This window comes from Mesoplodon mirus (assembly GCF_964341445.2).
Source record: "Mesoplodon mirus genome assembly, chromosome: 3".
Lineage (NCBI taxonomy): Eukaryota > Metazoa > Chordata > Mammalia > Artiodactyla > Ziphiidae > Mesoplodon > Mesoplodon mirus.
In genome coordinates this window covers 166293317-166310470 of record NC_138978.1, presented here as the reverse complement: position 1 = coordinate 166310470, position 17154 = coordinate 166293317, and the positions used below count along the sequence as shown (strand labels likewise).

Here is a 17154-nt window from a genome sequence, read left to right as displayed (position 1 = left end):
CTGAGGAATGTGAATAATAAGGAAAACCAGTCATTTGGGGGAGGAAATTCAAGACTTAAGAAGTGACCAACATGGAGGTGAGAATACCGTTTTGTTCCTCCCTCTATTCTCCCATAGAGAGGCAAAGTCAGTGCCTCAATCAGCAAAAACTAAGGAAAATCCCTGTGTATCCGGTCATAAGACTAATAAAAGGGGTTCTTGCAAGCCAGAGGTTTGGGGGTAATTTTCATTGTTTTTCTTTTGTTGTTTCATCCTTTTTCTCTTTCAACTTTTCCCCAAGGGAGGGCTTTAGTCACAGAGCTGCATCGGTATGGGAAGCAAATGCACCAAAAGAAACTCCATCTCCATGGCCATAAAAAGGAGTAATTCATCTGTACAGAAAACCCTACTTTCTTGAGAAACCCTCAGTAAAAAAGACTCTGGGGGATGAAGAGTGTGCAGGAGAAACTTCAAAAAGAAAGCACTGGAAAAGGAGATCCCATATTTCTGTGTATGAACAGCATAAGTCTTGTAGTTACTTCTGAGTTCTATGTGCAAGATGGACACAAAGTAGAATGGCAAAGGCTATGAGCACTGAACTATGTTTGAAAAGACCTACTTATTTCCAGATTAACCTCTGACTGGCATATGCATCAGACAAACCAATGGAGCACAGCAAAGGCTTTGAAAACTGACCTGACAGTAAAACAACCACTCACACAGGCAAGATAGAACTTACAGTCAAAATCTAAACCAACTGGTTGCCCAATTTAAAAAAACAAAACAAAGCACTCTCCAGAAAATCTGAACAATACCCAGAGTTGTACAAAATAATATTCAAAATGCTTAACATATAACCTCAAAATAACTCAACATACAAAAATCCAGGGAAATGTGAAGAATTTTCAAAGGAAGATGCAATCAACAGAGCAATGCTATAAAACAGATGTTAAAGCAACTATTGTAACTACGTTCCATGGGGTAAAAGTAATAAACACATTTAAAATTAATGGAAAGATAGATGTACTCAGAAGAGATATAGAAACTATGAAAAAGAACAAAATAGAAAATTTTAAAACAATTACAGTAATTTACATAAAAGATTCACTGAGGTAAATTCATAGCAAAAGGGAGATGGACACATAAAAGTTAGTGAACGAGAAGACAGAAGACAAATTACTCAATCTGAAGAAAGGACAAAATACTGACAAGAAAAGGACAGAGTCTCAGGGACCTATAAGACAAAATAAAAAGGTTTAACATTCATGCACTTGGAATCCCAAAGGAGAAAAGAATGAAATTACTGGTTTGATGAATATCTAACAAAGCAGTTTCAGAAGAAAGAATATCAATAGGGACGAAGAGTGACATTAAATACTGATAAAAGGGTCAGTTCACCAAGAAAATATAACATGTCTAAATGTTCCTGACCCTAACAATAGAGCTTCCCCCCAAAATGAGGCAAAACACCCTCCTCCCCAAGATAACTGAAAAGAGAAATAAAACTAGATTTCAACACTCCTATTTCATAATTAATAAAACAAGGAGACCAAAAAAGGGGGAAATAGAAAACCAAAAAAATATTCTCAACAAGATTGATCTGACACTTATAGAACACTCCATCAAACAGCAGAGTATAGATTTTTTCAATGCACTTGGAATATTTACCAAGGTAGATTGTATTTTGGGCCACAAAACAAATCATAACAAATTTAAAAGGATTAAAATTATATAAAAATATGTTCTCTAATTATAAAAGAATTAAGCTATAAATCGGTAACAGTAAGAGCTCTGACATTTTTTTAAAAAGATGGAAAATGTTAAAATATTTTAAAATAATTCTTAGCCAAGCAAGACAATCACAAGAGATATTAGATGTAATTTTATTTATTTATTTTTATATTATTTATTTATTTATTTTTTGGCTGTGCCGTGCGGCATGTGGTTCTCTGACCAAGGATCAAACCTGTGCCCCCTGCAGTGGAAGCATGGAGTCTTAACCACTGGACCACTGGGGAAGTCACAGATGTAATCTTAAATTGAATGAAAAACACATTATATGAAAATCTCTGGGATCAGTTAAAGTAGTGCTTAAAGGGAAATGTATAACAAAAAATATTTATATTAGAAAAGATAAATGCTCAAATCAATGACATAAACTTCAAATGTAACAACCTAGAAAAAGAAGAAATGAAACCCAAAGCAAGAAGAAAAAATTAATGGACAAACATCAATGAAAACTGAAAATAGAAAAACAGAAAAACCAATAAAATCAGTTAGATATTTGAAAAGATCAATAAGATTGATAAATCTAACATCACACTGATCTAAGTACATAAATAATAAAAAAAAGAAAGGACACAAAATACCAATTCCTGAAAGATACAAACTACCAAAACTCACTCAAAAAGAAATAGATTAATTGAACAGTCCTAAATCTACTAAAGAAATTAAGTTCTTAGTTAAAAGCTTCAAGCAAAGAAAACTCCAGGACAGAAAGCTTCAATGACAAATTCTACCAAACATTTAAGAATTAAAACAGTAACAATTCTAAATAATCACTTCCCTCCACCCACACCACCCAGGGGTACACACACAGAAAAGGAAAATCATTTTAGGAGGCCAGCATTATCCTGATACAAAAAGACATTACAAGAATAGAAAAATAACCCTCATAAACATAGATGTAAAAATCTCCCCCCCAAAATTAGCAAATCAAATCTAACAATACAGAAAAGACAGATAATACATCATGACCAAGATGAGGTTTTTCCTGGAAATGTAAGCCTACCTCAAGATTTGAAAACAGATCATTACAGGGCTTCCCTGGTGGTGCAGTGGTTAAGAATCTGCCTGCCAACACAGGGGACATGGATTTGAGCTCTGGTCCAGGAAGATCCCACTTGCAGCGGAGCAACTAAGCCCGTGCGCCACAACTACTCAGTCTGCAATCTAGAGCCTGCGAGCCATAATTACTGAGCCCACGAGCCACAGCTACTGAAGCCCGCATACCTAGAGCCCGTGCTCTGCAACAAGAGAAGCCACTGCAATGAAAAGCCTGCGCAGCACAACGAAGAGTAGCCCTCCCTTGCCGCAACTAGAGAAAGCCCACGCACAGCAACAAAGACCCAACACAGCCAAAATAATTAAATAAAATAAATTAATTTAAAAAAACCCAGATCATTATAGTTCATGATATTGAAAAACAATAGAATCATCTCAATAGATACAGAAAAAGCATGACAAAATTCAACATCCATTCATGATAAAAAATTCTCAGCAGGGGCTTCCCTGGTGGCACAGTGGTTGAGAGTCCGCCTGCCGATGCAGGGGACATGAGTTCGTGCCCCGGTCTGGGAGGATCCCACATGCCGTGGAGCGGCTGGGCCCGTGAGCCATGGCCGCTGAGCCTGTGCGTCCGGAGCCTGTGCTCTGCAGTGGGAGAGGCCACAACAGTGAGAGGCCCGCGTATCACAAAAAAAAAAAAAAAAAATCTCAGCAAACTAGAACAGAACTTCCTTAACTTGACAAAATGCCCAATGCAAAACCTAAATCTAACATCATATTAATGATGAAAGACTATAAGCTTTCCCCATAAGATCAGGAACAAGACAAGGATATTTGCTGTCACCACTCTTGTTCTGGAAGTTCCTGCAAGTACAATAAAGCAAGAAAAAAAAAGAAAGGCACACACGTTGAAAATGAAAAGGTATTAATGTTTCTGTTTGCCAACATGATTGGCCCAAGGAATCTCCACACATAATCTCTTAAAAGTAAAGAGTGCAGTCAAAAGTGAGAGAGTGGCATGGACATATATACACTACCAAACGTAAAATAGATGGCTAGTGGGAAGCAGCCACATAGCACAGGCAGATCAGCTCGGTGCTTTGTGACCACCTAGAGGGGTGGGATACGGAGGGTGGGAGGGAGGGAGATGCAAGAGGGAAGAGATATGGGAACATATGTGTATGTATAACTGATTCACTTTGTTATAAAGCAGAAACTAACACACCATTGTAAAGCAATTATACTCCAATAAAGATGTAAAAAAAAAAAAAAGTAAAGAGTGCTTTAGCAAGGTTGTTGAAATGTAATTTATATTTAAAAATCAATTGTTTTTCGATAAACTAGTAAAAAATGAATGAATATTAATATTTTAAATACCATTTTCAATAGCACCAAATATTAAACTATTTAGTTGTAATAATGTGCAAGATCTGCATTCAAAAACTACAAAACAATAAAACTATGATAAGAGAAATCCAGGAAGGACTAAATATGAAGAGATAAACCACGTTCATGGAATGGAAGTCTCAGTACATTAAGATATCAACTCATCCCATATTAATCTATAGATTCAACACTATCTCAATCAAAATCCCAGCAGGATTTTCTGTAGGTGCTGGCAACTTGATTCTAAACTGTTTATGGGAAAGCAGAGAAAGTAAAGAGCTAAAATCATTTTCAAGAACCAAGATGAAGGATTCACACTAAATGATTTCAAGACTTAAGCTACAAATCAAGACAATGTGGTATAGTAAAAGAAGAAATACATAGATCAATGTAGAATCTAAAAAATGTCACACCCTTCTATCAGAAATGGACAGATACAGCAAACAGAAAATCAGGACACAGTTGAACTCAACAACACCATAAATCAACTGAATATAATTGATATCTACATACTACTTTATCCAACAACAGTAGGATACACATTCTTCTCAAAGTCACATGCAACATTCATCCATTCTGGGCCATAAAATACACCTTAACAAATTTAAAAGAATGGAAAACATACAATGTATTTCTTAGACCACAATGGAATTATACTTGGAGATCAAACAACATGCTTCTAAGTAGTACATAAGTCAAATAAAAAACCTCAAGCGAAATTTAAGAATATTTTGAACTAAATGAGAATGAAGATAACTTATCAAAATCTGTGGGATGCAGCACTCAGAGGAAAATTTATAGCACTGAATGCACATATTAAGCAAAGAAAAAAGATGCAAAATCAATAATCTGAGCTTCCAATTTAGGAAACTAGAAATAGAAGAGCAAATTAAATCTAAAGTAAGCAGAAGGGAAGTAATAAAAATTAGAGCAAAAGTCAATAAATTAAAATCAGGAAGTCAACAGAGAAAACCAATGAAACCAAAAGCTGGTTTGAAAAGATCAATTAAATCGATAAGCCTCAATGCAATCTGTAACAAAATCTCAATGAAGTTTTTTTGCAGAAATAGAATGAAATCCATCCTAAAATTTATGCGGAATCTTAATAGACCTAAAATAGCCAAAACAATCTGGAAAAAGAGGAAAAAATAATGGAAGACTCACTTCCTGATTTCAAAACAAAGCTACAGTAATCAAAACAGTATGGTAGTGGCATAATGACAAATATATAGACCAATGGAAAAGAATAGAGTCCAAAAATAAGCCCTCACAGATATGATAAAATGATTTTTAACTAGGGTGCTAAGACTTTTCAATGGAGAAAGGGCAATCTTTTCAACAAGTGGTTCTGGGAAAACTGGATATTCACATGTAAAAAATGAAGTCAGACCCTTACTTTACACCATATACAAAAGTGAACTCAAAATGGATCAAAGACACAAATGTAAGAGCTAAAACCATAAAACTGTTAGACAGAAACATAGGCCATAAGATTTATTACATTGGATTTAGCAATGACTTCTTAAATATGACACGAAAGGCACAGGCGACAAAAGAAAAAAATAGGCAATTTGGAATTCATCAATATGAAAAAATTGTGTGCATCAAAGCACACTATTAATAAATCATATATAATGGATATTTGATAATCATGATAAGGGATTAATATTCAGAATACATAGAGAACTCCTAAAACTCAATAACAACAAAACCCAATTAAAAAATTGGCATAGGACTTGAATAAACCTTTCTCCTCAGAAGATATACAAATGGCTAATAAGCACATGAAAAAATGTTCAACATCACTATCACTGGGGAAATGCAAGCAAAGCAAAACCACAGTAAGATACCACTTCATACCCATTAAAATCATTATTAAAAAAAAAGGAAAAATAAAAGAACAGGTATTGGCAAGGATGTGGAGAAATGGAAATAGTTGGGTACTATTGGTGGGAATATAAAATGGTGCAGCCATTGTGGGAAACAGAATGGCAGGTCCTAAAAAAATTAAGTATGTATCATATGATCCAGCAATTCCATTTCTGAGTATATACCCAGAAGAACTTAAAGCAGGGATATGAAGAGATATTTTGCCATTCATGTTCATAGCAGCATTATTCACAATAGCCAAAAAGGGGAAACAACTGAGTGTCTATCCATCAACGAATGAAACAAAATGTGGTATATTCATACAATAGATTATTTTTCGGTCTTATAAAGGAACAAAATTCTAACACATGCAACAACATGGATGAACCTAGAGGACATTATGCTAAGTGAAATAAACCAGTCACAAGAAACAGAAATTAGAAAGGTGATTGCCAGGGGCTGGTGAAGGGGGAATGGGGAGTTACTGCTTCAGTAAAACAGAAACAGCTTCTGAAACAGAGTTTCAGGTTTGCAATACGAAAAAAGTTCTATGGATTGACAGTGGTGAAGGATGCACAACAATGTGAAGGTACTTAATGCCACTGAACAGTATACTTTAAAATGGTTAAAATGGTTTCTTTTATGTGTATCTTAACACAATTTAAAATCAAGGGACTTCCCTGGTGGCGCAGTGGTTAAGAACCTGCCTGCCAATGCAGGGGACACGGGTTCAATCCCTGCTCTGGGAAGATCCCACATGCCACAGAGCAACTAACCCCATGTGCCACAGCTACTGAGACCACGTGCCACAACTACTGAAGCCCATGCACCTAGAGCCCGTGCTCCACAACAAGAGAAGCCACTCCAACGAGAAGCACACGCATCGCAATGAAGAGTAGCCCCCACTTGCCACAACGAAGACCCAACGCAGACAAAAATAAATTAAAAAAATAAAATCAGTAAGTAATTTTTTAAAAATGTCTTCCTACTTAAATTGCTCTTCCTGCTTAAATTACTTCTATTTTCCTGAGAAAGTACGCAAGTATTGTCAATAAAGGCTACCCCACTACATTATTAAAAAAAAAAAAGTTTAATGAAACTTTGTATTCCAACAAAAAATGTCAATTGTAGCACAATGTTCTAAATAATTCCGAAATTCGAAGATAATTTCTTAAAGCAATTGCGAAGCAAAGTATTACAATCTATATATACTGTGGGTAAACAACTTGCTACTTTCTGATCTAAAACTTTTTGGGGGTCAAGCCAGTCATGTCATTTCCCTTTTACAGAATAGGACAGGTCTATCATCATGAAATAAAGTTTTCAATGGTAGAGCCACCCTTGCCTATCTATCCACTAGTCTGCAAGTTACATGTTGAGAAGCAGGAAAGGGCAAAGAAATTAAGGCTACTAACTCTAAGATAAAAGAAACCTGTTAAAAGGGCTTTATAAATCTAATGATGAGAAGAACCAGGCCAAAACAAGGTTAACAGAAAAGAATGAATAGTAAAGATGGATATACCAAAAAAAAAAAAAATAGAAGAGAGGTCAATTAAATTGGCAGAAAGAGGGCTTCCCTGGTGGAGCAGTGGTTAAGAATCCGCCTGCCAATGCAGGGGACACGGGTTCGAGCCTTGGTGCGGGAAGATCCCACATGCCATGGAGCAACTAAGCCCATGCACCACAACTACTGAGCCTGCACTCTACAGCCCGCAAGCCACAACTACTGAGCCCACGTGCCACAACTACTGAAAATAGTAGTAGACGCCCATGCGTCTGGAGCCTGTGCTCCACAACGAGAAGCCATGACAATGAGAAGCCCGTGCACCGCGACGAAGAGTAGCCCCCGCTCACCACAACTAGAGAAAGCCCGCACACAGCAATGAAGACCCAACACAGCCAAAAATAAATAAATAAATTTATATTAAAAAATAAATTGGCAGAAAGAGATGTAGAATTTTTGCCTTGAAACATGACAAACTTCATGAAAAGATTTTGGTATGCAGTCAGAATTTAATATAATTCAAAATACAGAGATGTCTAAAATTCATTTCATGGTATATATAAAGGAACTGGTTATAAAAATGTCACAGTGTGGCATGAACCCAGAAAACATTATCATAATGAAGATGCAGCATATTCATTTTTCTTTCACTCCAAGAAATATAGATTTTTGTGCTTAGTAGATTATGTTTAGAATAATCAGTAATCACAAAGGACTATTATGAGTTTCAATAAATATCTGCATCTCTGTCAGTAAAAGGAATTAAGTTGGGGGAGGGAACTCAAATAGTACCTTTTGCATCATCAGAACCCGAAGCCAAGAGTTTAGGATCCATCAAGTTAAAGTCAACACTCCAACACCTTTTCTCATGCTCCTGGATGGAGAAGGAAGACAAAGTAGTCTCAAACAGAATATAGATCTTAAAATAAATAAAGCAAAACAAACAAACAAACTTGATACCAATTTATCACTATGGTGGGAGGGAAAAGAACTGGCTATGAAAACAAATGAGATGCAAGGTAGCTCCTAAACTTTTTATATACACATTTACAAAATTACTGCTTTCGGAATTTCATTTGATACATTCTACAAATGCAAAAAGTCTGAAGAGACGCTTCAGAGAAGCATCTCTTTGTAAATACATAGATATAGAAAATGCTAAATAATGACTTTAAATTTGTAACTAAAAAACACATGGAGCTCTACAATTATTAAAAAGTGAAAATGTGATTCTTAAAACAAGTAACTAGTATCCTTATTTACCTGATAGACCTTTGACCTCTGTCCTGTGAATCCATCCCATAGGATGACAGTGCCTTCATAATCACTGCTGGCTAACAGGTTCTTATGGTAACTACTCCAACTGATACAGCTGAAAGAAAGGAATACTGTTAAGCCTCATTTTACATAAAAATAAATAACAATGGGTACAAAGAATTTTGATGTGTTCAGAAAGATTAAAACCCTTTCAAAATGGTCTACATGAGTTCACAATCATTATTCTGCCCACAATACATCTGGGAAGAAAGGTATCATATAATTCCCAGATTTTTCAATTGAAACTACGAAATTATGACCTGTAACCACTTTTCATGCTCGTCATGAGCTGGAAGATGGATATGATGAGCCTAAAGTTGCTACTGGCCATCTTTGATATGTGAGAAAAGCATGTCTGTAAGTGAAGATAATAGAGGCCAAGGGGGCACGAACATGCCATGGCAGAATGACAGACCTAATCAGACTGTTTAGGCCCCTGGATCCAGTTGTGCCCAATCATATAAACTAATAAACTGGTTTGAATTGGATTTCTGTATTTACACCCAAATCTTAACTAATATAAGTGTATGACTGAGATTTCAATTAAATGCATTTAACAGTTAGAATTAAACTTTTAACATTTATGGTTTCAGCTATTCTCAAATGTTTCAAAACTGAGAATGAGACATCTAAAAATACACTCTTTTTTTTGTTATTGAGCTGCATAAGCTGCTTATAAATTTTGGAGATTAATCCTTTGTCAGTTGCTTCATTTGCAAATATTTTCTCCCATTCTGAGGGTTGTCTTTTGGTCTTGTTTATGGTTTCCTTTGCTGTGCAAAAGCTTTGAAGTTTCATTAGGTCCCATTTGTTTATTTTTGTTTTTATTTCCATTTCTCTAGGAGGTGAGTCAAAAAAGAATCTTGCTGTGATTTATGTCATAGAGTGTTCTGCCTATGATTTCCTCTAAGAGTTTGATAGTTTCTGGCCTTACATTTAGGTCTTTAATCCATTTTGAGCTTATTTTTGTGTATGGTGTTAGGGAGCGATCTAATCTCATACTTTTACACGTACCTGTCCAGTTTTCCCAGCACCACTTATTAAAGAGGTTGTCCTTTCTCCACTGTACATTCCTGCCTCCTTTATCAAAGATAAGGTGACCATATGTGCGTGGGTTTATCTCTGGGCTTTCTATCCTGTTCCATTGATCTACCTTTCTGTTTTTGTGCCAGTACCACACTGTCTTGATTACTGTAGCTTTGTAGTATAGTCTGAAGTCAGGGAGCCTGATTCCTCCAGCTCCGCTTCTCGTTCTCAAGATTGCTTTGGCTATTTGGGGTCTTTTGTGTTTCCATACAAATTGTGAAATTTTTTGTTCTAGTTCTGTGAAAAATACCAGTGGTAGTTTGATAGGGATTGCATTGAATCTGTAGATTGCCTTGGGTAGTAGAGTCATTTTCACAATGCTGATTCTTCTTTGCAGCTGTATTTACAATAGCCCGGAGATGGAAACAACCTAAGTGTCCATCATCGGATGAATGGATAAAGAAGATGTGGCACATACATACAATGGAATATTACTCAGCCATAAAAAGAAAAGAAATTGAGCTATTTGTAATGAGGTGGATAGACCTAGAGTCTGTCATACAGAGTGAAGTAAGTCAGAAAGAGAAAGACAAATACCGTATGCTAACACATATATATGGAATTTTAAGAAAAAATAATGTCATGAAGAACCTAGGGTTAAGACGGGAATAAAGATACAGACCTACTAAGAACGGACTTGAGGATATGGGGAGGGGGAAGGGTAAGCTGTGACAAACTGAGAGAGTGGCATGGACATATATACACTACCAAATGTAAAATAGATAGCTAGTGGGAAGCAGCCGCATAGCACAAGGAGATCAGCTATGTGGCTTGTGACCACCTAGAGGGGTGGGATAGGGAGGATGGGAGGGAGGGACACACAAGAGGGAAGAGATATGGGAACATATGTATATGTATAACTGATTCACTTTGTCATAAAGCAGAAACTAACACACCATTGTAAAGCAATTATACCCCAATAAAGATGTTAAAAAAAATACCCCATGAAAGGCCATCTACAATAAAGACCGTTATTTGATTAAATGAAAGAAAGGATTTTCATTTGGCAAAGAGAAAAACACTAACTACTAACCCCCACAGGGAAAAAGAAACCCATGTCTATAAAAAGATATTCTGACGTATCCTCTGTATACAATTAAAGTGTTCACCATGAATGAGTAAGGAGTCTCACAAAAAGGTACCATAACAAACTCATACTAATTATAGATACTAACTGTTATATACACACTGCATTATGCCAAGGAAATAATGTAAATACCTGATTTTGGAATTGCAGGTCATTTCATTTTCAGGGTAATGAATATCCACCGCATCCTGAATGACTGTGCCATATTCATAGACTTTAATCTTCTTTGTAACCCCAGCAATTGCAAAGTAGTCACAATCCCGGTCAAATTCAATACTAAGAGCAAAAGTACATATGTGGGTCAGTTAGACTATTTACCTACCCTTGTGATGTTTACAGTGACAACATTTCAGAATTTGTTTTTTTCTATTTCTAAAGTGATTCTGTCTACAAGGATAATAGATATACTTGAAATGCCCTCAAATTGTACTAGGCCTTATGTCCAGATTAAGTCATTATCAAGGCATATAAAATTACAAGTGGTGGAGAACTGTGCACAGCTACACAATTCTGAACCATAGATGGTTCCTGTGTTCCTAGTAACTTGACATGTTTTTCAATTTGGTTTTAGTAACCATATTACAAACAACACACCCAACTGTCAAGGCTAACAAGTTATACTGTAAAAGTAGTGAGGGAAGATTCAATAGTTTGGTATATTAAAAATACATTAAAAGAGAATTGCCAATAAATCTTTTCATAAATTCTAGCTATTTCCCTTCCTACCATACTGTGGGGATGATAGGATTTCACAATTTTTTAACTTATTTTAATAAATAAATGAGTACACAAGCTGAATTACTGAAGCAATTAAGGAAGAGGTGATGACAAAAGGATAAAATACACATAAGAATGGAATCTTTGAATAATCATTATGTTTCCCCCAATCCATTTCTAATCTCCCAATCAGATATGATCTCTCTGATTTATGAACCACAAACAAACAAGGGAAAAACTAAAAATCTCTCCAATTCAAGTTACTTAGGAAATTCACCCCTTTCTTACTGACTTTTTAATAGAAGTTTCAAAATAAGTTACTTCAAAGCAGAGCACAAGGCTTTATTCACCTTTATAGATCTCAACTTGGAGTCCTAAAAAAGTTGCTACATAATCAGCAAGAATACTAAGTGACCTAATGGAATTAAGAGTAAAATGAATCATCACATACATTATTTCTCAATGAGTTAAGTATCTTTCTAGAAGTTTATTCATAAAATTCGAGAATACATAAGAGTTCCTATTGATATTCAACTAATTATATAATAATAATAAACATTCATTGACCACTCACTAACTATAACCACTGCACATATTAACTCATTTAATTCTCATCATAACCCTATGAGATAGGTATTAATTTATCCACATTTTACATATGAGAAAACTGAGGAATAGAGTTGAGGTAACTTGCCCAAAGCGTCTTGTAAGTGGCTAAAATGATATGCTAGTACTCTGCATATTTCAAGCATTTACTAAATGCATACAAATACCTACATGATGTACTTTTCTGCATAGATTAACTGTGATATCCTTTTACCAAAAAATATATGGTTAGTTAATAATATAGTAAGAATCTTTGCTAAGCTGTTAATAAGGAAAGTAAGGACACATTAAGAATACTTCCCATAAAAATACACTGTTAAATGCTCAGTTTTCATTATAGCTTTAAATCCTTCCTTCATTTTATAAATTTTTTAAAGGAATTTGATTAAATGTCAATGACTATTGCACAATTCAGCAAATGCTCCCTCCAATACAGTATGACTATGTAGCAATGCAATAGACATATCTGTACAACAATTTCAGCTGAACTGCTGTCTCAGCTAATGTCATCTGCCCTGTGGACTCTAATCCAACATAACTGTATCGATGGCAACTATTCATCTATCCCAACTCAATTTATACTCACAGCCTCATGCCACAGAAGGAGAAATATTACTGTGTCTGTCAAAGGACAGAGTTTTCAGAAACCCTATCCTTAACTTAGGAAATTTTGTTATGGCTGAGACTTCAAGGGAATACCAGTTATGTTATCTTTAAATACTTTTCCTCCTCCTACAAACATGCATGGCTAATAAGTCAAAAACATTCCAAATGTTGTACGAGTAAAAGTCAACATGCCACTTCCAAATTATTTGTTTTTTTTTTTTTTTTTTTTCCGTACGCGGGCCTCTCACTGTTGTGGCCTCTCCCGTTGCGGAGCACAGGCTCCGGATGCGCAGGCTCAGCGGCCATGGCTCACGGGCCCAGCCGCTCCGCGGCATATGGGATCCTCCCAGACCGGGGCACGAACCCGTATCCCCTGCATCGGCAGGCGGACTCTCAACCACTGCGCCACCAGGGAGGCCCAAATTATTTGTTTTTAATACAAAAAAAGTTTAAACACTAACTTATTAAAATAAAAGTCAAAAGATACTGCAGGAAGAAAATTGGCATATAAATTAAAATGCTGTCAAAGGAATGGATTTGATGATATTAAATAACTGAGTCTATTATTTCTTCCTTTGCTACCCTGTTATTCAACACAGCTCTCTTTTTTCAACAAAGGTTATTTTTTAGCTATATCAGATCATTATTAACTCCCATACTAAAAGATTAACTTTTTGTTTTGACTTTACTGCTATCGTTTTCTTACATTCTGGTTATGTTTTCTTCTTAATATGTTAGTATTACAAGGACCTAGATAGTATCCTTTTTTAATATTCTAGGATATTGAGGTTCTCTGTAGTTTAAAAACAAGATTTTAATAGAAATACTGATCAAAAAGTATAAAGAATAGTATTATTTCTAGTAAATTCTGGTTAAAAGGAAAAAGAAGACAAACAGCTTCCTTTAAAAAAAAAAATGCAAGTACTTCCACGTAATTAAGACTCAGAATTTAAGTACTTCCAAACATGAATCATTTGTTCCCAGCCTCACACAGATTTAATCATATTTGTTCCCAAAGAAAACAAAGTTAGATTCTAGAAACAGATCATGGAATAACTCAAAAGAATAATGTAGTTTTGAGGTGCAGAGAGCTAATTCAAAATAGATGGGTTCTTATTTCACAATACAGTATTTCAACTGTTTTAATTTATGAAATCTGATAAAACAAAAATAATAAACAATGATTAGTTAGGCTGAAATAAAAACAAAGTAAAAGGTAAACAAATTAAAACATACTTGCTTGTGCAATGAAATTCGAAAAAGAACTGTAAAGAGTCTTGTTATACAAAATTCATTTCTGCTATCCACTATCACCAGTAATAAAACAAGTGGCTTATGAAAGTTAATTGCAATAATAAATTCAGTTTCATAGAATTTTTTAAATTTAAAAAATAAACATTTTGAAAAATTATATGAATGGGGACTTAATTAAACATGAAAATAAACTGCATTTGTCTTTCACACTTGGAATGTTTCAACTGTTTTTAAAAAGTGATTTATTTAAGCAATTATAAAATGTAATAATTCAGCTGTGGGAAACTGGCTATATTCTTTGTCAAAAGGGCCATCAGTCACGTGATTAAGCATCAAGGCAACAGGCCACACAGGACAACTGATAAATGCATACATCTAGTACAGTGTAGCATAAAGCAATGTAAAGACGTCAATATCTCAAGAAGGGAATTTTGTCAGTATTCCCACTGTCATATTTTTTTGTAATTATAAAACATGTATTAGCGAACAAGGTGAATTAATATCCCTGAACACTAGAATCCAATTTATCAAAAGAAAATGTAAAGTGGGGACTTCCCTGGTGGTCCAGTGATTAAGAATCCGCCTTCCAATACAGGGGACACAGGTTCGATACCTGGTTGGGGAACTAAGATCCCACATGCCGCGGGGCAACTAAGCCTGTGTGCCACAACTACAGAGCCCACGTGCACTGGAGCCCGCACGCTGCAACTACTGAGTCTGCACGCTCTGGAGCCTGAGTGCCACAACTAGAAAGAAGCCCACACGCCACAACTAGAGAGAAGCCGAGCGCCGCAAGGAAGAGCCCGCATGCCGCAACTAAGACCCGATGCAGCCAAAAATAAATTTAAAAAATAAATTAAAAAAAAGAAAATGTAAAGTGAACAAAGTTGTTAAAGGTCCAATTCATTACCATGTTAGCGTGCTCCAAGAGACAGGGGCTGCTATAATTTCAAGGAAACAAAGAAAGGTTCAGAAATGGCCTTTTTAATGAAAAGAAAAGAGCAGACCTTTACAGAATACAAACACAGGTAAAGTACATAAGAACTGAGGTTATTCAACTGACTTTCTTCCAAATAAGTAGTATTGGCGAAAACTTCCATAACATAATTAACACTGTGTGTCAAGCATTGTTTTAAGCACTTTACATAAAATATATTTAATCTTCAAATCTCTACTGTATAGATAAGGAAACTGAGATACTAAAGTTAAGAAATTTGCTCAAAGTTCACTGGATAATTCCAAGTCAAGTCATCTAGTTTCAGAGTCTATGCTCTCAATCACTATGCAAAACTCCCATTTTAATGAGAACAAAATGGCTAGTCTTCAAGGAACACACACAAAGGCAAGATAAACAGTAATAATAACATAATGGTACCTACTACATTTTATATATGATAGTAATGACATATCATAATTCATCCTGTGCAACAATTTAAATAGAGGGAGAAAAAAAGAGAGCAAAGTAGCCTCACAGGATTTATAATTAGTGGGAAAAATTTATTATTATTATTATTATTATTAAAATAAGTAAATGCCAAATGATAAGAACAAAACATGCCAGAGGAATTCAAGAGTCAATGATTATGAAGGCCCACTGGAAGAAAATGGATGATGCTTGAATATTCTCATCCATCAAATAACCAGCATGCCTGCTATGTGCCAAACACTGACCTAGCTGATGGAAAACCAGGATGCTAAACCAAAACACATTTGAGAAATTTGCATAAATATGCATTAACACAAACCTGGACTATTGCAATAGCCTCCTTACAAGTCTGCCAGTCCTGAATTTTATCTTTTCTAATCCATTTGAAGGACTGATATTAGGTAAAATTTCCTAAAACACAGCTCTATTCACATAATTATCTTCATTTACTACCATGAAAAATCCAAACTCCATTACCGAAGATCCTTCATAACCTGGCTTGAATCTTTTCTTAAAACTTATTTTAAAAAATACATATATTTATAGGCAATGGTTCAAAAAGTATACAGAGAAAAGCAAGTCTCCCTCCCAGTCTTGCCAAATAAGCACCCGACTGGCCTCCCTAGAGACAATTAATAGTTACAGTTTGTGCATCCTACTAGAGTTACCCTATGCATGAATAAGCATATGTGTATTCATATTCTTTTTTTTTAATTAAACAGATTGGATGATATTGTACATTCTGATTTGCACATCACCCTCTTCCCCCCACCCCTAATAGTATCTTGACAATCATGTCACATCAGTACATATTAGGGCTACCTCATTTTTCCCCCAGTGGTTGCACAGAATTCCAACATATGGGTATATCATAAATTATTTAACCAGTCTAGCAAGGAACACTTACTATCTAGTTTTTCACTGTTAAACAATGCTGCAATAAAATAAATACCCTTCTATGTGTGTCATTTTTCACATATGCAAGAATATCCTTAAATATACCTGGATTATGAAGTGCTAGGTCAAAAATCACATGCTTTTTAATATAGTTATATAAAGCTAAACCTTTCTCCATCCAGATTAACACCACTAATAATTTCAATTTCGTCTCTGAATGTTCCATTTATTTTCTAAATCTAACCGAAACGCAGCTCCTCCCTGAAAATGCCGATTCCCCTAAAGCCCTCTCACGTTCCATGTTCAAATAGACTTGGAAATAAAGTCAGTGTCCTCCTTGCTATGCACAGCTTCTTCCAGCCATTCTCCCTCCTCCCTAAAACTTCCCAGGCTCAAAATCTCCTGTAACTTTATATCATGTAATTTAATTCTTGTTACTCCTTCTACCAATCCATGAGTTCTTGGAAATTTTAACTTTCAGCTCAATATCACTCTCTCCAAATCTACCCTTGTCATAATTCTTAATCACTTCAATAATCACATAGATGATTATTCTAATACTCTGGTCTATCAGTTTCTTGACTTTCCCTTCTCTAAAGATCTTTTATTCTGCTCACTTCCATCTCACACAAC

The 17154-nt window shown here is 35.4% G+C and overlaps 1 protein-coding gene across 3 annotated transcripts in view; it reads right to left on the bottom strand.

Annotated features, from left to right (window-relative positions):
• The window catches only part of COP1 (COP1 E3 ubiquitin ligase), a 223871-nt gene that overhangs the window by 64385 nt on the left and 142332 nt on the right, over positions 1-17154 (bottom strand). For all 3 annotated transcript variants that reach the window (XM_082613771.1, XM_082613773.1, XM_082613772.1), the window contains 3 exons: positions 11148-11291; positions 8789-8897; positions 8318-8399 (listed from right to left, as the gene is read on the bottom strand). In XM_082613771.1, the coding sequence (XP_082469897.1) occupies positions 8318-8399; positions 8789-8897; positions 11148-11291 (335 nt within the window). The remainder of the gene's footprint in view (positions 1-8317; positions 8400-8788; positions 8898-11147; positions 11292-17154) is intronic.